This window comes from Pelophylax lessonae (assembly GCF_965119305.1).
Source record: "Pelophylax lessonae genome assembly, chromosome: 4".
In the NCBI taxonomy this organism is placed as follows: domain Eukaryota; kingdom Metazoa; phylum Chordata; class Amphibia; order Anura; family Ranidae; genus Pelophylax; species Pelophylax lessonae.
Genome location: NC_138771.1, coordinates 572,725,754 through 572,751,499, shown reverse-complemented (window position 1 = coordinate 572,751,499; position 25,746 = coordinate 572,725,754). Strand labels below are relative to the sequence as shown.

At 40.1% G+C, this 25,746-nt stretch overlaps 1 protein-coding gene across 1 annotated transcript in view; it reads left to right on the top strand.

Moving 5' to 3' along the window:
* NSD3 (nuclear receptor binding SET domain protein 3) overlaps positions 1–25,746 on the top strand; it is a 253,610-nt gene that overhangs the window by 167,028 nt on the left and 60,836 nt on the right. Inside the window, exons 13-14 of the mRNA XM_082255234.1 lie at positions 6,562–6,735; positions 18,543–18,686. Coding sequence (XP_082111360.1) covers positions 6,562–6,735; positions 18,543–18,686 — 318 coding nt within the window. The remainder of the gene's footprint in view (positions 1–6,561; positions 6,736–18,542; positions 18,687–25,746) is intronic.

Below are 25,746 nucleotides of genomic sequence, written 5' to 3'. Positions count from 1 at the left end.
CTTTTACATATCTCTTTCAAATGGTTGATTTCATTACAGCTTTATTGATAGGACTTCTGCCACAGTTCTACTTCATTCTGCAGTTTCACGCTACATTCTTTTAACTGATGTGTCCCAATAGAGGTCTCCTTCACCTGCTCAAGGAGGTTCCTAATCTCACACTCTCATTTATTTGGAGTTGAGTTTGGAACTTTACTAAATTCCTCCTCTGCTGAGCCTTCTGGTGCTGAAGTTCCTTACAGAGATACAGTAAGATTGGCCATGACTCTAAAAGTATGTGATCACGCTTCCAGACGTCTTTGGTGTTAGGTAAGCTATTGGTGAGTTCATACATCGGGTTTTCCTGTACCCATATGTCAGGTGCCCATTATTGGCCCGACTTTTGAGGATTTTGATATATATGACTCTAACCAGCTTTCACATATTCCACCATTTCAGACTCAGAGAGGTGTTTCCACACATTTTTGATCTGTGCCAAATCTACTGGGGTTGTGGCATTACCACTAGGGACTCACACCTTGCCGGAGTTGGCAGCTTGAACCTTACCTACTGTAGACATTTTTAGGGCGTTTCTATCAAAATTCACAATTAATAAAAAAAAATTAAAAAATATTTTTTTTTTGCAAAGTTATTAATTATGTCACCATGATCAAAATTATGATTGGCATATGTAAGAAATGAATGATATCTCAGCAGTGCCTCCATTATGTCAGAATATTTATACTGCTCTGAATATAACAGTGTCTATTTATGTAAATAAGCAAAGATCTGTAAGGTAGGAGAATCTCAACTTATTTCCACAAATCAATATGTAACAAGTTATTTTTAATTGATTAATTTCTTTTTAACAGCATATACCAATCCTAGTGAAAACAATCTACAGTAGGGAATATATAAGAATATTTATTCACCAGACATATATTCACAATAAATGATTAGACTGGAGATGACACAAAGAGATAACTTTACATAAAATACAAACTTAAAACGGTAAAGGCAATGTGATATGTAGCTCAATAATGAAATTAAAAATGAAAGCAAGATTACCTTATCCCCAGGCATAGCATAAACCATAGGTAAGTGTTCTATATAATCAGACCACAATTGTCTGCGAATTGCGCAGCCAATAGTCACTCCGCTGCAGATGGAGTGAGAATAGGCTATGCAAAATGGGAGACTAAAACGCCAATAATGCGCCAAATCTGATATTAATAAAAATGTATAAAAACAAAAATCAGTTTTTAGAGAAAAATCTACTATGGTTTATACGGCTGGGATTGTAACCTTATAACCCTTAAATATGAAATATAAAACATATAAGGAAGGAAATAAACAATTGTAAATAATAATCAAATAAACAGCAAGGTATATTTACCACACTTAAGATGGCTGCTAGCTTAAAATGGTCGTTACCAGAGTCCTTAAGATGGCTGCTTTCCCAAAATGGTGGCTGGTTAGGGAGGAGTTTCGTTTGGCGTCCTTCAAAGTTTCAGATAAATGATGGAGCAAGATGGAGTATGTATAGATGAGTATATGTATGGATGTGAGTAGCGTGTGTGTTGTAAGTGTAATGAATGTTGTCGTAATGTGTGTCTCTCACATCTGGGGTTCCCTTTTTATATTGTATTGAACAAAAGGACAGTAAAATTACCATAAGCTGAACCCAGAAGGAGGAACTTTATCCCCATTGGTTGGGATTACTTATCCATTAACTGGTGAAGTAGTTGGCAACACCCCTACTAATCGTCCAGTATTTTGAATATTAGAATTATGTAATAATTCCTTCAATTAAGAATAATCATAAAAACAACATAAAAACCTGTCCATCCTCTCATAATATATACATGTCCATCTAATATCTCCATCATGTTTTTTGGCAGGGATTGAATCTGGTAATACCATTTAATAATAATATATTATTAATACAATATATATATTTATTGGAAATAACTGATTTTACCCATAGACTGCATTTAGTAGTAGTCTCCAAAGGGGGCAGTATTGTATCGCTTATTAGATTCAATATATAGAATACAATAATACCACTATTAACCTTTGACCTAGGACTGGGTAAAAATAATTAAATCACTTGGCTGTGTCAAAACCCTGTCAGGCTTTGTGTCTAGGATATAGTATTTATAGCGGTCATAAAAACTTAAACACAAATGTTTCTAAAATGAAGTAATTAGCTCCACCTAAGTAAGATTCTTATGTGTAAATATATAAAAGCAAAATATGATATATAATACACTTAGAACGATGTCTATGCTACACACACGTATAATTATTACTAATATTTTCTTACACATGATATAATGTTTTCTAAAACGTATTTTTAAATTAACCTTTAAAAAAAAAAAAATATACTGAACTTATTGTTCATTGTAAAATACAGACAATCAAAAAGACATCACCCCCCCTTAAAATCTGGTGCCATCATGGCTAGGCTTTTATCAGGTGAAATGTCAGAAAGTACCATATTTACGACCAAAAGAGAAACAGAAACATCTGCTAAAATTATAAGACCCTATTGTAAGGGACATTTTGTTCAAAAGAACATATATGAACTTTCCATCACCCCTAACAAAATGGATGCTGTACTATTCAAAATCTCTATATAGGACTGAATATACATGGCTTTTAAATATAATTCCATTTTTCTTTTATTTAATCTCCCCAATAATTCTGACAATCCCCTAGCGTATGACCAGCTTATATGTCAGTTGACAATTAGACAACCTTTGTTTGAAAGAGCCCAGCCTGATTGTTCTTTTTTCATTTAACCCTATTATTGGATTCTTGTCATTTTACCGATTTTCTGCACATATCACTTGCTGTGCATTGATTTCTGGTACAGTTTACTCTCTCAAACTCTACTTTCACTTTAAGTTCCGGTTCACATTAGTGCAATCACAGAGATTGCATGTAATTCGGAGCGCACTGCTCCTAAATTACATGCGATCTCTGTGCGGTGCAAATTTCAGCCATACAGTTTGTATGGCTGAATTCACACCGCAATCGCACTAAACACACACATGACCCTTTTTTTAATCCGCAGCAGAATTGGATTGCATGGTGGTTCACACTAGTGCGATCTGATTCTGTGTGAACTTGCAGATCGCACTGCGATATGCGATCTCAACTGGGGGTGTAGTTAACTTTTAATTGACACCCCCTGCGTATCGCATATGGCAGTGTGAACTGCCAAGGGTGCGGATGCGATGCGGGAACACGCTGTATATTTGCAGTGAATGTGAACCGGGACTCAGGGGAAAAACGCCAATTATGTGTGTTTTATTAGTGTAGAAGCATGCTGCAGGTGATTACAGGTACATTTGCCTTCCTGTGTTCTTCCAGACCCAGTATACATTCGCTGTTAACATTCACTACATACGCACAGGCTAAGTTACAAACTCTGCATAAACATTTGAAATATCTTTATTAAACACACTAGAAATACCCAATTTAGGACTCTGCTAGCAATGTAAAAGTTTGTCAGGTATAAAACCCTTAATAATTATACTATATAATTAAAAATGGGTTAATGGCAACAATTATACAATTACTGTAAAAGGAGCAGGACCAGGCTTCTGATCCATCAATCCAAACAGTGTATTTTTGAACACCCAGGTATTCTGTGCACCTTGGATGCACACACTAAGGAAAGCACTGATGTATAGAGAAGGGTGTGCTGTTTATATACTGATGATGCTGGATTAGGTAAGTATGTGACACTTAAGGTTCTGCTTTTATTTATTTTGTATTATAAAAAGTGCAGCAGAAAAAGGAGGATTCCTTTGAGTTAGAGATAGGAACCCCAGCAAAAGTGATTTAACCACTTCAATACCTTGCACTTTCACCCCCTTCCTGCCCAGGCCAATTTTCAGCTTTCAGCACTGTCACACTTTGAATGACAAATCCGCAGTCATGCATTGCTGTACCCAAATGAAAATGTTATAATTTTTTTTCACACAAATAGAGTTTTCTTTTGGTGGTATTTAATCACAGCTGGGATTTAAAAAAAAAAAAAGAATAAAGACAGAAAATTTTGAAAAAAGAAAGTTTTTCTTAGTTTCTGTCAGTAAATTTTGTAAACAAGTAATTTTTCTCCTTCACTGATGTGCGCTGATGAGGCGACACTGATGGGCACAAGTGGGCTGCACTGATAGGCATTAATGAGGTGGCACTTATGAGCACTATCGAGGTGGCACTGATTAGGTGGCACTGATGAGGTGGCACTAATATGCCGCACTCATGGGCACTGATATGCAGCACTGATAGGCAGCACTGATAGGCAGCACTGATGGGCACTGACTGGCAGCACTGATAGGCACTGATGGGTGGCACAGTGGGGCGGCACTTTTTTTTAAAGAAAATCTTCCTTTTATCTAGACTTTAATATATATATACATATATATATATACAGGGAGTGCAGAATTATTAGGCAAATTAGTATTTTTGAGGATTAATTTTATTATTGAACAACAACCATGTTCTCAATGAACCCAAAAAACTCATTAATATCAAAGCTGACTATTTTTGGAAGTAGTTTTTAGTTTGTTTTTAGTTTTAGCTATTTTAGGGGGATATCTGTGTGTGCAGGTGACTATTACTGTGCATAATTATTAGGCAACTTAACAAAAATCAAATATACTGTATACCCATTTCAATTATTATTTTTACCAGTGAAACCAATATAACATCTCAACATTCACAAATATACATTTCTGACATTCAAAAACAAAACAAAAACAAATCAGTGACCAATATAGCCACCTTTCTTTGCAAGGACACTCAAAAGCCTGCCATCCATGGATTCTGTCAGTGTTTTGATCTGTTCACCATCAACATTGCGTGCAGCAGCAACCACAGCCTCCCAGACACTGTTCAGAGAGGTGTACTGTTTTCCCTCCTTGTAAATCTCACATTTGATGATGGACCACAGGTTCTCAATGGGGTTCAGATCAGGTGAACAAGGAGGCCATGTCATTAGCTTTTCTTCTTTTATACCCTTTCTTGCCAGCCACACTGTGGAGTACTTGGACGCGAGTGATGGAGCATTGTCCTGCATGAAAATCATGTTTTTCTTGAAGGATGCAGACCTCTTCTTGTACCACTGCTTGAAGAAGGTGTCTTCCAGAAACTGGCAGTAGGACTGGGAGTTGAGCTTGACTCCATCCTCAACCCGAAAAGGCCCCACAAGCTCATCTTTGATGATACCAGCCCAAACCAGTACTCCACCTCCACCTTGCTGGCGTCTGAGTCGGACTGGAGCTCTCTGCCCTTTACCAATCCAGCCACGGGCCCATCCATCTGGCCCATCAAGACTCACTCTCATTTCATCAGTCCATAAAACCTTTGAAAAATCAGTCTTGAGATATTTCTTGGTCCAGTCTTGACGTTTCAGCTTGTGTGTCTTGTTCAGTGGTGGTCGTCTTTCAGCCTTTCTTACCTTGGCCATGTCTCTGAGTATTGCACACCTTGTGCTTTTGGGCACTCCAGTGATGTTGCAGCTCTGAAATATGGCCAAACTGGTGGCAAGTGGCATCTTGGCAGCTGCACGCTTGACTTTTCTCAGTTCATGGGCTGTTATTTTGCGCCTTGGTTTTTCCACACGCTTCTTGCGACCCTGTTGACTATTTTGAATGAAATGCTTGATTGTTCGATGATCACGCTTCAGAAGCTTTGCAATTTTAAGAGTGCTGCATCCCTCTGCAAGATATCTCACTATTTTTGACTTTTCTGAGCCTGTCAAGTCCTTCTTTTGACCCATTTTTCCCAAGGAAAGGAAGTTGCCTAATAATTATGCATACCTGATATAGGGTGTTGATGTCATTAGACCACACCCCTTCTCATTACAGAGATGCACATCACCTAATATGCTTAATTGGTAGTAGGCTTTCGAGTCTATACAGCTTGGAGTAAGACAACATGCATAAAGAGGATGATGTGGTCAAAATACTAATTTGCCTAATAATTCTGCACTCCCTGTATATATACACATGATTAATGCACATCTTATGCAAATGAAAAACATGAGATTCAGATGGGAATATTTACCATGCCTTTATGCAAACATATCGTTTGTCCATGCTTTAATTGCACCTAGCAGCACAAACTCTCTTTATTTTCTGCACGTATTCATTTGCTGGGTGCGAAGAAAATACCCAGTACTTTGAGATATAGAGAAGCATGTGACTAGCTCACCTTTCTTCAGGTGTTAGTGCTGGTGCATGGTGATCGGCACAGAGCTGTCACATGTGGGCAGGGAGAGAGTCCTCAGCCTTATGTAAGCTTTAACTATTGTGTCTCAGGGCTTACAACGGGCTCCCTTTCCTTGCTTTGGACAGCTGAATGGTGTGGTGGGAGAGAAAAGGAAGGTGAGTATATGTTGCTGGGAGGAGGGGCATTAAAGCACACCTGTATGGGCAAAGTGTATGATTGCATTAAGTAAAACATACCTTTACACTGCAGTTAATATATATAAAGCTAAGTTTCACTTTATGAGTAGCTGTTGAAGGCATTCATATTAGTTTTTCATTGCCTCTTTCTGTTTTACAGGGCGCATGTTACGCTGTGTACGATGTCCAGTGGCGTATCACAGTGGAGACAACTGTGTGGCTGCAGGCAGCCTCATCCTCACTGGTAATCTCATCATTTGCAGCAACCATTCCAAGCGCAGTGGGCATTCTTCCTGTGCTGTCAACGTGAGCTTCTGCTTCGTTTGTGCTCGAGGTAAGCAATGTTAGTTGTGTGATGATTTCCACTATGCAGTTTCTGGGTAATATTGGATAACCCTTCCAGTAACAAAGACACATACATAATTTACATCTACTGGGTGCAAAACTGGGGCAGACATATTGCCAAACACAGTATTTTTACTTATGTAAAGAGTAGGTCAGAGTGAATGCTAAACTAGGAATGGGATTAAAAAGGAAAGAAAATATGAGCAAAGGAAACATCCACTTTGGGGGACAAGAAAAATGCATCTCTGAGAGAAGGCAGGGTGGATATTGTGTGACCTTCCAGGGAGGGAAATACGGAGAAATGGCTTTAGGTTTATAAGTCATTAGAAAATAAAAAGTTATTTTGGAAAGACATAGGGGATTATTTGTAAAAATCTGAGAAAGACATTTTCCATGCAAGTTGGGTTGTTGGGGTTGTTGCCCATAATTCCTTTAAATTCTGGAGGGGGGGGGGGGAAATTATTACACACTTACGTGTTTTCAGAAGGGGTTATTTATGTGAGTGAGTGATTACCTGCCCTCAGCTTAAGGTATAACTCTTAGCATTTTTTTTCCCATGAGTTAGACGGAGTAGGGAAGTGTTTCAGCCTCTATTGGGTTATTTATTTCAATGTCTTTTTCTATTGTTTGAGATTTCTATTTGAAATCTCACAGGGGACAGGATGAGTTTTTCAGCAAGGGTAAATAGAGAAACCATTCAGTGCTGATAACATTAAGTCTTTATTTTCTAAAATACAATTTTCTTAACTATTTGATTAAAACAGACTACATTCTGTATGTAGTGCTGATTTTAATTATGCAAGATGCAATAATCCATAGATTTTACTTAAAGGTCTTTTGTTTAATTTTTGATGAGACATGATTGCTGTGGTTTTCTGAATCCTGTAGATCATCATTGCTACATACAATACTGAACAGATCTAGTAATTCTGAAGCTGTTATCTATGTAGTTTCAGAAATCTAGTACTGCCAGGATGCTGGCATATGTAGACTCATATATAATACACAAAGAATTGTATTTAAACCACATTTAGATGGCCTATAACCAAGACAGTAATTTTACTCACAGCCCCTATGCTAGCTGTTCTGTGTTGTTTTCCTTCTACCTTGGCTTATGGGCCAAAAACTTACAAGATCAGATTATATAGCCACACAAGACTTTGAGAGGTTTAAGGAGACAGGCTACCCAATCTACCTAAGTATACATAGACCAACAGGTTGAAGAGTAGGAAAAACCAATTCTGTTGGCCGCTGTTTGCTATGTGTATGGACACATTAAGTAACATGATGTGTGTTTGGCTGTATGCTGCCCCTACTGTCTAAGGCCATGGTCTATACTGGCTATAGACATATCCAGCACTGCCCATAAATAACTGGTCTAGTTACCATCAATTTCGCGTGAGAGTGTGATATTAATTACATGTACAGTGCATTCTACTTGCAATACCATGTGGATAATGGAAATCCACAACCAAGATATAGAAAGCACCAAGCAGGCACAAAAACATAGACAAGATCTGTACCCATAAAAATATATTGGTACTGACCTCTCGTCTGTTTTGTCATGTCTTTTAAGTACAGTTTAAAATAATATGCATTATAGTGCACCTTAAATGCAAAGGTGTAAATGGGCCTTACAGTATATTTTTTGGTGGTGCTTGTGATACCTTCATGTATACTATATGTCCAAAAGTTTATGGATACCCTTCTAAATTACTGCATTCAGGTGTTTCCAGTGAAGGGTACTGTTATTGCTACCACATACACATATATTTTAAACAGCTGTGTGCCACCAATCTTGTTTTTAGGAGAAGGCTATTTTCTGTTCCAGCATGTGCCCTATGCTCAACGCCAGCTCCATAAAGACTTGGTTTTGGTGTAAAGGAACTTGAGTGGACAAAGCTCTGCTTCAGGGCTGAACTGGAACATTAATTGTGAGCCAGGTCTTATCACATAACATCTGTACCTGATTCCACAATTGCTGTTTTGGCTAAAAATCTTAAAGGAAAATATTTCTGGAAAGTGGAGCCTGTTAAGCTTATATAGGTGTCAGGTGTCCACAAACTTTGGGCCATATAGTGTAAGGGAATTGACAAGTCTCTACTGCCCAGATCACCATTATAAACAGCAATAGGACCCCCAGGTCTGGCTGAAGCATATTCAGATTCAGTGCTTTTTAGCATGAAGTGTTACAAGTTGGTTTTGCCGCAGTACCATCTGCCTGCCTGCCTGCAATATAACTCTAAATTAAATCATAATCTATGAAACTGGGGTGGAGACATCCCATCCTCAATAAACAGACAGAATCACAAAACAAATTGGGGATCACCGTTTTTCTAGTACATCCTACTTAATGAACTAATAGACAGGATCATTAATGATATTTAATGATCAAACCCTCAGTGAAATAAGGCTAATAGCTGAATTTAACCGATAGGCTATCTGACCCATTTTGAATGAACTACTTTGCTGTTTTACCTTTTTTGGTAGGGGTCACCAGGCTAGAACCCCATTCACACCTCTCTCCTCAGAACTTCCAAAGGACCCTGTCTTTTATGTGGGTGGGTGTTTACAGAATAGCTGGGTGAAACTGTCTTAAAGCGGCCCATCACCCTGACTTAGTATCCAGGTAATGTATAGAAATAAACATGGTCCAGTTTTCGGCTGCTGAGATCATTCCGCCACAGAGTGATATTCGATTAGTGCAGGCCGGGATCCTGAGCCTTATGAATTGGGGAATCAGTGTTGTATATGATATTGTTAATGTTTATTGTGAAAACTGCTTGGTCTAGCTTAATGAGAATTTTTTGCTTACTTAGAAATACTTATATGTGTCTATTGCACGTGTAATGGTGATAATAAGGTTTATAGAAAACCCTAGCAACAAATGTTCAAGAATGTGTTAAATTCCCTGACCAGATGAAGCCTCTAGATTATTTTGTTCTCATTTTTTCATATTCCCTTCATTGTTTTTTTTGTTGTTTCCTCAAACTCATTACTCATTATAATGTGCTGCCCAAACAGCAAATACACGATAATAAACATGAATCAGAATCTAGCCAGTGCATGGATCACATGAGCTAGCTACGCCAGAACACGGAATGGTTCATTAAAGGTTCACACAGATGAGAACAGGACATAAGGACACTGTATTTATTGTATGCGCAAGGGAAGAGCTCTTCAATAGCCACTTTCATCTCTTAGCTATACAGTTATACTTCATAGAGAAATTCAACATTTTTAAAATTATATATTTGCAATCAACTCCACCTTTTTTAAATTGGAAATAAAAACTCTATCCAAGAATTGTAATTCTTTTTTGGGTTGGGCACGATAGGATGTAATCTCCTGGTCTTTTTATGGCTATTTAGACACAGCTTCTAGAGTATATATAAAGTCAAAACCTTCTTCTTTTGGGTATTGTGGTGCATCTCTATGTCTTGGTGACCATTGTTCTCCAGTGGAGAATGAGATGAGAAAATCCAAGGTCTGAATTGTCACCAGAACAGGAACAGAGGTAAAATCTTCCAGTGGGAATGCTTGTTTGATGACACCTATCTAAAAGGGAATTCCGCTAACTTTGGAGAAACTTTACTCTCACTTGTTGTTAAAGGTCAGAAACTGAAGGGAAATCTTCATAGATGGCAAAAGGGTAGGTTTCCCCTAGTGTATACAAAATTCAAAGAAAATGTTTTGGCTTTACATATTTGTAAAGTTTAGCAGCATTGTCACTGAGTCATTAAATGCCCTTAGGAGTTCCTCTACCTCCCTCTATTTTCTTTTGGAATTGCAAGACCCACCTACTTAGCAGTTCTCCTTAGATACACCAGCCAGGGCCTGGCAGGGTATCTACTTTAAGGCTAGGTTCACGCTGGTGCGATGCCATAACCACAATTCCTGTGCAGGTTCCTGCACCGCATCAGAATTGCAGGCAGTTCACACGGCGCTCTGTGAACCTTTGCAGGTGTCAATATATAGTTAATGACACCCCAAATCGGTGTGCAGAACGCACTGCGAAATGTGGAATTGAATCACATGGGTCTGAAAAACCCATGCAATCCGATTCCAGTGCGGACATAAAAAGGGTCCTGCGCTATTGTGGTGCGAATGTGATGCCGTTTCAGCCATATAAACTGTATGGCTGAATACGTATCGCACAGACATTGCATGTGATGTGCACAGGAATGTGGAGCAAATCACATGCAATGTCTGAAATCGCATAAGTGTGAACCCAGCCTAAAACATTTCTTCCAGTGATATCACCTTCCTTTGAAATGTCTTCTAATAATCAAATCTAATATCTTATAATAATCTCCATGAACCAGTTTCCCTTGTAATGCACCTAGTCTGAGTTTTTCTTGAGATAGACATTCACTAAATAATGCACACATTAGTGAGACTCATGACTGTGCAGACGTGACTGAATGTTTTATATAGCTTCTGGGATTTAACCGTTTTGATTATTTAATATTTAATTTCATTCTGCATTTTACCTCCAGTATGGATAATTTCCACTTGGAGTCTCAATATTAAGCCTTTTCTTTAAAGAGGACTGTAAACATTTCAAATTACCTTATCCACTGACCAGAAAACACTGCTGTCTATTTCACACATGAGCCTCAATTCACCAAGGTAAGGATGTTTCTTTTCAAAAAATTGACAGTCCAATAAGAATTAAAAATAAAGTCACATGGTTGAAAATGAATATCCTTATCCTTGTGTTCACTTTGTGCATTGAGCCTATTACTTGTCTCTATTTCTTGGATGTACTTTGTATAATAGAGATTTCATATCAATGTTAGACTGCATAGATGCAGCTTTCCTAGTGTTATTTTTTGCCTCCTTGGCTAAAAGACATTGGTAACATAGACATCAATGCAGCCAGGTCTGGGAGGTAAGGAGGTTGCTGATATCACAAGGCCAGCATACAAGGGCCTGGCTGACCTTTTTACCAGAACATAACAAGGTACAATTTGTACTTAATTTATTTAACTGCGGGAGCAGTGTAGATTTTTCTGTACATGTGTAAATAATGTTTTTTAATCATTCATGGTAAATCTTAGACCTTGGGGAAATGTTGAAGCTGGACTATCCAGCCTTTGCCTCACTCACCTTTGCAGACTAGAAAAAAAATTTTCATTTGAAATAGCCCAGTAAATCATTTCAGCGTGTAAAAGTTCTGAACTAATCTAATGTCTGCAGCTGATGGCTCTCACATTTGATTGTGTGTGCTGATGAGGCAGACTTTATTCCAGGGTCTCTGGTCACACCAAAACATCATTGTCTAAAGTCATAACTTCACTCTAAAGTCATAACTTCACCCGTACACACGATCAGATTATCGAACGATCTGTCGTCCGTTTTTTGTGGCATGCTAGTCTGATGTGGAAAGTGAAGAGGTTATTTTCATACAAATTTTCCCATACGACAGAATTCTACTTCAGAAGTGATGTCATGTGTTGGATTGTTTTGTATGTGTTCTTTCGTCTCTGAGCATGCCTAGTCTTGCTCTTAAGATTTTTTTCCGTCGAAATCTTTACTAATGAGACGAAAATCGGACGTTGTTTTGACGGACGACAAAAATTATATAGCCTGCACATCAGGATTTTGTCGGCCGAAAAGTCGGAGTCGGCTGTCGAAAGCACCATACTAACAATCTGAAAATCGGCAGATTGGTCGTCGGATGAAATTTCCCTACAGATTTTCTTTCTTATCGTGTGTATGGGCCTTAAGGCCCCTTTCAGATCCGCACCGTTCAGTTCCGCCTGTCCGTTTTTATTGGCGGATCTTAACGGTCACCCCATGCATGTCTATGGGGCATCGGATGTCAGCAGAGACATGTCCGCTGACATCCGATCCGTCAAATCTGGACGGATGGAAACCCTATTTTCCATCCGTCCATCGGATCGGATCGAATGAGGACAGACGGTCTGTTCCCATCCGATTCCCCCATAGAGATGCATGGGGACCTGACAGCTGTGTCTCCGCACACAGTGCGGAGAACAGCTGTCATCCTCCTGCCCAGCGGGATATCGGGGGATCAATCCCCCGCTGAGAAAAACGGAGTCCGTCCGACGGACTCCATGTGTGAAAGAGCCCTAAGCAAAAGTTTGACAAATGCTGATGATAATAGCATACTGTTGAGAAACATTAACCAATTGTAACCAATTGTAAGTGGGTGCAAAAACATAGACTCCCATAAAATCTCTACAAGCAAGATGTTACCTTTGCCTTTAAAGTGTATGTAAAGCCAAAACATTTTTTTGTTTAGGTAGATTTTAGGTAGTGTTATAAAGGGTTAGTTCCTCTTTCAAGGAAGAAGCAGGAAACTGCGTCCAGCCATAATTATCAGTCCCTAACTGCAGATAATCGCTGGCTGTGTGAAAAACTGCAGACAGTCACAGATAGATGAGTCCACCATAAATGCACCATTGCGTTGTATGGGCTCAGCAGCCACAACTTCTTGCACACATGTCATTCCATTGTAGGAATCTGCAGATTCTTGCTGATGGAATTACAGCATCTCACAAAAGTGAGTACGCCCGTCACATTTTTTTAAATATTTTATTATATCTTTTCATGTGACAACACTGAAGAAATGGCTCTTTGCCAAGTAGTGAGTGTACAGCTTGTATAACAGTGTAAACTTGCTGTCCCCTCAAAAATAACTCAACATACGACCATTAATGTCTAAACTGCTGGCAACAAAAATGAGTACACCCATAAGTAAAAACGTCCAAATTGGGCCCAATTAGCCATTTTCCCTCCCAGTGTCATTTGACTCGTTAGTGTTACAAGGTCTCAGGTGTGAATGGGAAGCAGGTGTGTTAAATTTGGTGTTATGGCTCTCACTTTCTCATACTAGTCACTGGAAGTTCAACATTGCACCTCATAGCAAAGAACTCTCTGAGGATCCTAAAAAAAAAGAATTGTTGCTCTACATAAAGATGGCCTAGGCTATAAGAAGATTGCCAAGACCCTGAAACTGAGCTGCAGCACGCTTGCCAAGACCATACAGTGGTTTTACAGGACAGGTTCCACTCAGAACAGGGCCTCGCCATGGTTGACCAAAGAAGTTGAGTGTAGCGTCATATCCAGAGGTTGTCTTTGGGAAAAAAAATGTATGAGTGCTGCCAGCGCACTGGTGGATGTTAGAGCACAAGTCTCTAACATCCACCAGCTCCGTGATGTGTGAAAGAGGACTCCAGTGGCAACCTGTGAAGCTCTGGTGAACGTGCCAAAGATGGTTAGGGCAGTGCTGAAAAATAATGGTGGCCACACAAATATATACACCTTGGGCCCAATTTGGACATTTTGACTTAGGGGTATACTTTTGTTGCCAGCGGTTTAGACATTAATGGCTGTTTGTTGAGTTATTTTGAGGGGACAGTACATTTACACTGTTATACAAGCTGTACACTCACTACTTTACATTGTAGCAAAGTGTCATTTCTTCAGTGTTATCACATGAAAAGATATAATAAAATATTTACAAAAATGTGTGGGGTGTACTCACTTTTGTGAGATACTGTAGCACTGTGTGGTTGTAAATCTGAAATTTTACAGTCATCACCAAACCAGTTCCAATGACAAGTGCCTAAGAAGGGATTTCTCTTTAACTTTAAAGATACTAACCATTTTTATCTCCATCCAAAACTTAAAAATAATTCTTTAGTTTTATATATACTTTAATGGCTATAACAAGTGCCTCCTATGAATTAGCAGCAATTTTACATAAATCATTTATTGGTCATATGTTATGGGGCAGAGGGCCAGTATTCTTGAATGTTGGGTTATGCTGTCATCTTCAGGAGAGTGGATAATGGAAAGTAGAGCTTTATGCACAGTCTCCCACTTCCACCCTGTGCAATACATTCATTCACTTGTGGCCAGCAGGAGAGAAACATTTATTTTTTTCTTTTTTACTAATTGTTTGACCTAGACGCCCTCATTCATCCTGCGCAATCTTCTCCTAAATCTGGCACACTGCCCATGCACGTGCCATTTTGGGACACACAGATTGATAAACTTTGGGCATTGTTGGAGTGCCTGTGGCAAGTTGGTCCCTTCATTCTACCCCCCAGAGTCTATCTCTGATCTTCTTCTTCTCGCAGCAGTTGCTAATACCCATTTGAATGTAAGATGAGGATGGTACTTTGTCCAGTTTTGAGGACTCAGCACATAAGGAGATTTTGAATACTGATATACAGTATTTCCAAAAGCTAATACAATTTCATTACTTATTTTCTTATTGTGCACACATACCTGAACTTTAGAGCACCCTTCTTCAGACCTGGAAAAGTTCACCAGCCTGGACTCTCTGCAAATGCTTCAACCTGTCAAAACCTTACCTGTAACCTCTCTTTTACGGCCTTTTACAGTGACTGGTCTTAGCCTGAAAAGATCTTTACCCCTAACATGAGTTTGGCTAGCAATATTAAAGGCTTCCTAAAAACAGTGGGCTGTTCATGTTGTGAGCCCAGTTAAAAAAATTATGTATGGAATCAACCCAGTGAGTCATTGCTTCCCTCCACCCAGGAAATATTCTGGCCTCTTCTGATATCAAGAATGCCTACTTGCACATCCTCACCTCCCAGCACATAACCGCTACCTACGTTTTGCTGTGGACACACAACATTACCGATTTGTGTACCTTCCTTTGGACTTTCCACTGCACATCGAGTCTTCACCAAGGTTCTGGTTCTTGCTCTGCTTTGATCTCAGGGCATTTCCATTGGGGCAAATTCGGATGACCTTCTTCTGAGGAAATGTTTGGCGCAATCTCTGTCAGCTAATGCCTGACAGACCATGCAGATGTTACAGAGGTTTGGGTAAATATGATTCTCACTTGGATAGAAAGTGTCAAGCTCTGTTCACCTTGCATGTTCCTGACGTGGATAATTGGCAAACAGATTTCCTCAGTCGTCAGTCTCTGGACTCAGGAGAGAGACTTCTTCAACCTTTTGAAGGTGGGGAGTGCTGTATGTGGACCTCTTGGCTTCCAGGTTCAACAACAAACTGGGCTGGTTTATATTCAGGTCCAGGGATCTTCTGGGGAGGCTGCAGGATCAGTTTAACCTGATCTATGCTGTTCCTCCTCTGATGCTCCGCAGGATCAAGAGAGAGGGCATTTCAGTGATCCTCAGTGCAGTGGACTGGCTCAGGAGAACATGGTGCCAAGACATAGTCAAGTTCTTGGCAGACTCACTGTGGGCTTTTCCCGATCGTTTGATCCCTCTGTCCTAGGTGCCAGTCTACAATACTGCCTCTAAGTCACTGGCTTTACCAGCCTACCTGGTTTAGTTATGCCTACGATATCAAAAGCTGGAAAACTGACTTCTTGCAAAGACTATGATTGCACCTGAAAAGCCTATTTTATGTGGTGCGAGGCCAGGAATTTCCATCTCAGGAATTACTTCATGGGATAAATTCTGTCTTTAACACAGTCTGGTCTGGATCAGTATGTTTGATTTGAATACCATCATGGTTCAAATCTCATCCCTAAAGATTTTTTTTTCAAAGACCACTAGCTTCTCACTCCCTTGTGGAGGTATTTGAGTGTGGGTGTTGCTCACATTGTTCCCCCTATACTTTCCTAATTGACTCAATGGGATACCAACCTGATTCTGTTCTGTTTTGTCTTACTTTTAAATCCTTTTCTTGGAGTACATTACAGGACACAGGTCCCTCCCCTATGTTCTTATGGTCCACTCCTATCATTGCTTTCTGCAAAACAGGCATGCTGAGAGCAGGATGAATTATATATGGCTGTCCTTACATCTTTGCTTGGCCACGCCACATTTCAGACTCTTCAAGGTGGCTGTATAACCCAATGTTCCAGAATACTATCCTGTGCAAGGTTCCTCCAAAAAATTCTTGCTACAGCTACTTTTAATTCAAAGATTATCCTACAGCAAACCTGCTATAACAGAAAACGAAGTTACAATCATCATGGAAGTGACAGTATATAACTTTTTTTAAGTCTCCAGAGTGGCCTATGCTTTTCTGGTGTTAATATGAAAAACATAAAAAAGCTGTATAAGCAAAGTTATATGTACATTTCGGATTTGTTGGGAAAGTTAAAGGTTACCTTTACTACCAAAAGGGAGTTTGTTCCCTTCCAGTATTTCAGATGCCTATATATCTGAAACTACAGTTTTTTTTGGATTACAGATTGAAGGTAACCTCATCATAGGTCAGCCTTGTCCAGGCTTGTTTCAGATTTACTATAAAGCTGGCCATACACTAGCAGATTATGTAAATTCTCAATATGTTTGATGACTTGATTAATATAATTTAAAAGTACCTAAAACTTTTCCTTGCTTTAACAATCAATTTTGGAATTCATTTTTTGAATGAAAACCACATTTGAAATTTATTTATTCAAGAAAGATTTTCCATCCTTCTCCTTTGAATTTTCTCCTGACTGCGGTCTAAACCGAACGTCTTTCTGCCCCAATAACAGAAAATTGAACGGGAGTTTTTGATATCAAAATTTTCTAAAAACATTCTTCTAGTGTATGGCTAGCTGATAAATGTTTCGATCTTATTCCACAGAGCAGTTTGTTAGTGAGTCACTGGAACCACATTGTGGGTGGCAGGAGTCTTACTTTTGGTAATTCAGTTTTGGAATAGTAGAGATTGCCAGTGAGGTCTAGAGGTGCATTTTTAGAAACTGAACATTTTTGCATTTTCTTAAGATTGAAGAATTGTACAGATCTTTGTTATAACAGGTTTACTTCTGATGCATATGCATTTTATCACCTGCCCATTGAGAGAATGTTTGGAGAAGCCACACTATGGGATGCAACACAAAGTACTTTCACATTGCATATCCTTCTTTTAAAAACATACGGATTACATTTTGAAAACATAAAAAAATGTCTACCCTTTATCAGCCAGTCAAATTCCATTAACCCTTGAAAGGAAAGGCAACCAGGGGCCTCTACTTGCATTCTTCTTCCCAATATCACATTAGCAGCAATTTTTTAAGGTGCAGTGAGATAACCCATTTTTGATGCAGCCACGATGACGTCAGCTGATCCAGCCTTGATCTGGCATACTACTGGGCAGGGCCCAAGTTAAAGTAATTATAAACTTTTTTTTTTTTTTTTTTCAATAAGAAACATGTTATACTTACCTGCTTGGTGCAATGATTTTACACAGAGTAACCCTCATCCTCCTCTTCTCGGGTCCCCCACGGGTGTTTCTGACTCATCCCTCCTGCCAATTACATCCTATAGCAAGCTGCTTGCTATGGGGGCACTTGGGTGGGCTCGATCCCAAGCTGTGCTCTTTGTGTCCTTTAACACACTGAGTGCGTATTTTCCCCCCGATCTCTGCTCACTGGCTGTAATTGACAGCAGCAGGGGCAATTGGCTCCTGCTGCTGCCTCTCTGTCTAGTGAGGAGGGGGAGAACCAAGAGAGAGGCTGCTATTGGGCACAGCCCTGGATTGAGATCAGGCTCAGGTAAGTATTGGGGGGAGCTATACCTTCCCTCAGCCAGAATTACCTTAATTTAGAGAAAGCCTTAAGGTATAAAACCTTCTGCCTTTAGGACCACTTTAACTTAATCAGAGCCACATGTTGACACCACCCATGCCATTTTCTCATTTTAGTTGTTCTTATGTCATTCTTTTCACCCATGTTTACTTTTCATTTTCTCATTGTGTCTTTTTATTTGTATTGTTTTCTTCTTCTTCCCTGAACCTCCACACCCCCTCCCCACTCTGTGTTGATCCTTGTGGAATCATGGGTGCTTTCATTGACCGCATCTCTCTGTTTGTTTTGTATAGGGCTGATAGTTCAGGATTATACCCTGGTCAGTTCTATGTCCTTTAAGTCCCACTTTCTACTGAATGACTCAAAGCGTGCAGAGTTGATGAAAATACCTATGATTCCTTCTTCCTCGCCAGCTTTCCTAAAGAAATCTGAGAAAGGTAACTAAAAATAGCTTTTCCCCCATTTAACCCTCTCACATCTGCATTTAACTGTGTTTATAAAGTTATAAAACCATTAAAAATCCATCCTTGCTTCGCACGCGGCTTTCCTTGCGCTGCTTTCCTTGCGCTGCTTTCTCGCTTTGCATGCCTTGTGAACTTGTATTGGATGCTGAGTTATTTTTGGGTGTGTTGTGTCGCCTTCCTGATATCTGTGTGCTGTTATGGCTTAAAGGGCTTAAAATAATTCTACCTGTTTTTTTTTTTTTAACTTAAAATTTATTTTATTTAGTTGCTTTATAAAACATAGATGGCAAAAGCTAAACTGCTTTTTCAGAAAATACATTATGCTGTCACTGTGGAATCATTTTAGGAATTTATGGATTCGAAGGCCAGCTTACAGCAGTTCTCTGGTCACCATGGTTGTGGCCATTCTATGGCTTGGAAAGGAGGGGAAGAGAGATCTCCCCACTAATGTCACTAACAGTAGTAATGACCCGCTTTGTTCATGAATTATTTAATCTTATTTTAAGCTTAGGTTAACTCAAATCAAATATTTTTGTATTTTGTTGTGTTGTTTTCACTTAGTGGCCTTTTTTACTTTTTTTTTCTCCTTGCTGAAATCTAATGAAACAGGACATGCTAAAAGTTCAGTTAAATAAACTAACAAGTGAATCCAGCTTTAAATAATAATGCCCTTAATAAGGCCGAGAGTGACTAGGTGCCTCGGGAACTACACATTAATTCAAGACCTGCTGTATGATAATGAATGGCAGTCTCAGCCTTGACCCCTGTCAGGCCATGCCCCCAACACATTTCACTCTGGCCACCAGAGCTTACTCTTGGGGATGTCTTTTATCCCCATGAGTAAGCTCCGGTTGGATAAGTGAAACACGTTGGGGGCGTTGGCCTGGCCGGGGTCAGCAGGTCATACAGCAGGTCCTTACTTGCAGTTCCTGGGACACCTAGTCACTCTTTACCATTGCCTGGAGCATAGACAGGCTCCCTTCCCGGCCAGCACTCACATCGGTGGGCACAGGATTTAATTTCCATACAGCCTCACACACATATCCTTGGTTGGCCCTTAATCATAGCCTCTGGGAACTTGTTGTTCTAAAACCAGAGAGTCTGAGAGCCATTAAAACACAGTAGGCTTTTAGCATCCCTCTCCCTAAAAAACAAATGCAAAAACAGATGTGCTAGTTTTAGGAGGCCTTGACACCCAAGCTGTAAAGTTTGTCCTCATTACTGGAATACAGTCTATAAAAAAAAACTTTTAGCATAGCACCTAGGTCCAGTTTTTTTACTCTAGTTTTGTGAAAAATTAAACAAAGTAGAACGCACAATGCAGTAACCCTCAGTAGCCAGTCTCTTTTTTTAGTGATCTGACTGCAATAAATTTAAAGTAGGCCTGTGATTTTTTAATGCACAATCATGTGCTTAAAATGTTGGGCCTATCATTGAAATAAAACCGATTGGCCTGTGCACTCCATCTGTGGCAGCAGCAGCAGTTTCCCCGATCCTAATAGCCGACCAGCAGCTATGGATACATGAGTCGGCAAGATGGCTGCTCAAAAACTTCCGGGACTAGTATGGAGTGCAAACAAGAAGTGTCGTCACACAGAAAGGGGCGGTAATGCATTTGGGAGCATGCCCAGTTTGCTCCTTTATTAAACCATCAACAAAGGAAGGGACGGTAACACATTTTGTCATACAGGAAGGGGTGGTAACAGGTTTAGAGCATGACCAGTTCACTCATTTGTCAAACCACTAACAGCAGTTTTCTGATTTAGTTGCTAGCCTTTTACAGGAATATACAGTGGGGAAAATAATTATTTATCCCTTGCAGATTTTGTAAGTTTGCCACTTGCAAAGAAATGAAGGGTCTATAATGTTTAGCATGGGTGTATTTTAAATGATAGAGACAGAATATCAACCAAAAATCCAGAAAAAAAACACATATAAAACAAATGCTATAAATTAAGTATGTATTTGATCCCAAAGCAAAACATGACTTAGTACTTGGTGGAGAAACCCTTGTTGGCAAACACAGAGGTAAGATGTTTCTTGTAGTTAGTGACCAGGTTTGCACACATCTCTGGAAGGTTTTTGGGCCACTCTTCTTTACAGATTTTCTCTAAATTCTTAAGGTTTCTTGGCTGTCGCTTAACAACTTGAAGTGTCAGCTCCCTCCATAAAACTTTTATAGGATTAGGGTCTGAAGACTGACTAGGCCACTCCATGACCTTAATGTGCTTCTTCTTGAGCCACACCTTTGTTGCCTTGCCGGTATGTTTTGGATCACTGTCATGCTGGAAGACTCATCCACGACCCATCTTCAGTGTTCTGGCTGAGGGAAGAAGGTTCTCATCCAAGATTTTACAATACATGGCCCCGTTCATTGGCCCCTCAAAGTCGGCCTTTACCTTTAGCAGAGAAACTGCCCCAAAGCATCACGTTTCCACCTCCCTGCTTGACGGTAGGGATGGTATTCTTAGAGTCATAGTCAGCATTTTTCTTCCTCCAAATACGGCAAGTCGAGTTAATGCCAAAGAGCAATCTTGGTCTTATCTGACCATAGCACTTTCTCTCAATCCTTCTCTTAATCATTTAGATGTTCATTGGCATGACTGTACATGCACCTTCTTGAGGAGGGGGACTCGCAGTGTTTGGAGGAAGAAAAATGCTGACTTTGACCCTAGGAACAACACCCCTACAGTCAAGCACAGAGGTGGAAACATTATGCTTTGAGGCTGTTTAAATGCTAAAGGTACAGACTGACTTTGCTGCATTGAGGGGCCAATGGATGGGGCCATGTATTGTAAAATCTTGGATGAGAACCTTCTTCCCTCCGCCAGAACACTGAAGATGGGTCATGGATGGATCTTTCAGCATGACAGTGACCCAAAACATACCACCAAGGCAACAAAGGAGTGGTTCAAGAAGAAGCACATTAAGGTCATGGAGTGGCCTAGCCAGACTCCAGACCTTAATCCTATAGAAAATTTAGAGAGGGAGCTGAAACTTCGAGTTGCCAAGCGACAGCCAAGAACCCCTAAGGATTTAGAGAAGATCTGTAAAGAAGAGTTGACCAAAATCCCTTCTGAGATGTATGCAAACCCGGTCACTAACTACAAGAAATGTCTTACCTCTGTGATTGCCAACAAGGGTTTCTCCACCAAGTACTAAGTCAGTTTTGCTTGGGGATCAAATACTTATTTTACTCATTAAACAGAAAATCAATTTATAACATTTGCATCATATGTTTTTTTTTCTGGATTTTTGGTTGATATTCTGCTCTATCATTTAAAATACCCCTATGATATAAATGATAGACCCTTCATTTCTTTGCAAGTGGGCAAACTTACAATATCTGCAGGGTATCAAATAATTATTTTCCCCACTGTATAGCTACAGAAGCCTGATAACAAAAATGAGTGCCAGCCTTGAAGGCCAAGTTCACCTTTGTAGTATGCAGTCAAGTGGTCCACTGAGCAGCATAAAAGAATAGATTCTTGGTATAAATGCCATACCTGTAGGTTAAGCCTGGCTTCACTACAGCCTAGCTGAAAAATTTCAACTAGAAGTAATCTGCCTCATCCTACCCAGGATTTGGGACATATCATACGTTAGGTGTACCCGCAGGATCACAGGAATGATCACTCTTCCTCTTTCAAGACTCATGCATGTGCAGAGCTCAGCCACATATCATGAAGAATGCTAACTTTTGTTATGCTGGGGATGCACTCAAAGGTCAGTGTTCAAGCTTCTGTGTCAAGATGGGGTGGATCTGTCAGGATTATAGTTTTTTTGAACAGGCTTTCGGAAAGCAGAGATTGCCTTCAGGTATGGTAAATTAAGCTGTATTTTTTAAGCTAGGCAATTTCTTTTTTTTTTTTTTTCCACTACACAATTTCTTACACTAATGGGGCCCCTTCACTACATAGTATGTTTTTTTTTTTTAAATAAAGGTTACCTAGCCTTTAAAGTGGAACTGAGGGGTAATGGGGATATGGGAAAACTTGTCATAATGTGCAAATATGCACATTATGCTGGGCGTGTCCTCCCTCCTCCAGCAGTGACAGCTCCGCTCTGACCATAGCTTCTCCACAGCTACAGCTGTCCTCTTTTTTTTTTGCACCCTCCTTTGTTTAGAAACTGACAGCCAGTGAAGATACTCTGGCTCATGTACGATGGAGTTGTATTATCACTAAGCTTCTCTTTTCAGCATTTTACAGATGCAGGGAGTGTATACTGCACTGCACTGCACATACACCACAAGCAGTGTATATTTTTCAAATTCAGTTCTGCTTTAACGACTGCTTGTTGCAGCCAGATTCTTCATTTAACTTTCTCATACTGCCCTTATGTGGCTCACAAACAGCTTTATTTGTGAACTTTTGATGTCTTAGGGACTTGTACTATATGTGTGAAAATTCTGTTGCTAGTTGTAGATGACCACATACTTTTTTCTGCTGGGTGCAGAGCTGGGAACTGGATAGATGGTGGTAGGTAGGAAAATATCCCAACATTGTACAGTGTGAAGTAAACCTATTCATTTGAATTTCTGTTGAAGCTCTAGTACACACCATCCTTTTTAGGTTGTATCCTACTTGCACACTGGGGCTTCTGTAAATGCTTTGCTCCTGGCAGGAGAAAAACAGCTTCACAAATGTGCTTAAGTCGTGCTTTTACAAATGTGTTTAGGCACGTCAAGTGATTGGGCATTAATTTAATTGGCTAGAATATTAATTTATTCTGGCCATTGAAATGAAAAAACCACTCAAGCGCTTAGGCGCTTCTTTTCTCTTTTCTTAAAAAACTTGTCCGAGCATAGTTCATTTTCCATCAGCTGAACTCCAAGCCAACAGCTAAATATGGAGCTGAACTTAATACATATGGGAGCTGTTTTACCTGCCCATCCACTTCCTGTGGCCCATCCACCGTCCCTGTGTGGCCAGGAGAATAAATTGCTGCTGCAATTCAGTGATACATTTACAAGTCTTGTCCCTCCTTAGCCTGTGATCAGACAGTGAAGGGCAGTAGAAGAAGAGTTTCAGAAAAAGTACCCAAGACCACCCTGATCACATCTTGATTATGTAATAGATCTTAGATTCCTACAGATTCCTTCTTTGGTTTCATGTACATCCTGCTGGGATTTGTACCCCTGCTGTCCCAAGCATGCACAGGTAACTCTTGGAAAATGATGCAGTCTCCAGAGTCTCTGGAGATGGTCCATTTCTCTCTATAGGAGACCACTGCCCACGTACAAATTCAAGTAAAGCCATGACTCTGGGCAGTACACAGCTGTCAGTATGGACTCATATAGAACAGGTGGCAGATATTGCCATCTACTCTCTGCTGTATACTGTAATTTTGTTCAATACCAAGGCATCCAATGGAGTTCTTCCATGTAGATAAAATTGGCAACCAGGTGAGGATGAATAAAATGTCACATGTTCCAAACAGAGCCAACACTAACACATTTCAGCCTATCAAGGCCTTACTCATAGTAATGAAACACGTTAGTGTTGGCTCTGTTTGGAACATGTGTACTCCTTGCACGAAACAAAGAGAAATTTTTTTTATCCTCACCTGGTTGATGACTTTATCTACATGGAAGGGTTCTCGTGTTGCGGGGCAGAAACCACAAGTAAGGCATAGTAATTGGAAACAGAGAGCTTTTCCTGGCCCTGATTGCAAAATTGGGTTGCAGTGCCATTATCTTGCATGTGTCAAATGAAGTTGTCCCTGCTTAGCGCTGTTTATTCAGCAAAGTGAACTCCGTGATTAGAGGGGGGCCTGTTTAGAAGCTCTAAGTACATTTAAAAAGTACATTACTGTGCTTTATTCAGTAAACGTGTGGTTATTTATTTATTTGGTTATTGAAGCTGCAGAATGGCAGTCTTCATCTGCTATTTGTAATAAACAGTAAATGTGTAATGATAAAGACCAAGAGGTGCTGCACATGTCACCTTTTCTGAAGCTGTACTTTTATTTAATGCAAACCTGTAGCCAGCCTATATGTATTTACATATGTACATACTAGTATTTATATATCACTAACAAACAGAAAATAGGATTTAAAACAAACCCACATTGACCTCAGTAGATGTAGGCATTGTGAAGTACTTTATTCTCGAAGTTCAAAGCAGAACACTTAAGTTGTCCAAGTTGTACTCAGCTTCCCCTGCCCTTCTGGCAGAGCTAACCTGATATGCCAGGACTGGGGGAGAATTAACTGAGCTGCTATGGGAGCAACTTGAACAACTTCTACGCTTCTGTTGTAAAATGAGAATTAGAATTGCTCCACAGTAGTCATTGAGTGGTCACGCTACAGAGACTACTGAGTGGTTACACAATAGAGGTCAAGTAGGGCTTGTTTTAAAATTCCATTTACTGCTTGCTTAGAATACAGTATCTCACAAAAGTGAGTCCCCCCCCCCCCCACACATATTTTTGTAAATATTTTATTATATCTTTTCATGTGACAAGACGGAAGAAATTACACAATGTAAAGTAGTGAGTGTACAGCTTGTATAACAGTGTAAGGGCTCTTTCACACGGTCCGCCTCCGTAGGCGGATCCGTGCTGCTCAGCGGGGATCGATCCGCCGATCCACGCTGAGCCGGCGGATGACAGCTCCGTCTCCGCTTGCAGTGAGGAGAGGAAGGTGTCACAGCACCCGCTGCTGTCTATTGGGGATCGGATGAGAGCGGACCGCCTGTCCGCTCTCATCCGATCCGATCCCTGAAGGGATGGAAAAATAGGGTTTCCATCCGTCCAGATTTCACGGACAGGATCGGATACGGATGGCAGCGGGTGTCAGCGGAGGTGTCTCCGCTGACATCCGCTGCCCCATAGAGCTGCATGGAGAATCCGATCAGATCCGCCTAAAAAACTGACAGGCGGATCTGATCGGATCGCCCGTGTGAAGGAGCCCTAAATTTGCTGTCCCCTCAAAATAAGTCAACACACAGCCATTAATATCTAAACTGCTGGCAGCAAAAGTGAGTACAACCCTAAGTGACAATTTCCAAACTGAGCCCAAATAGCCATT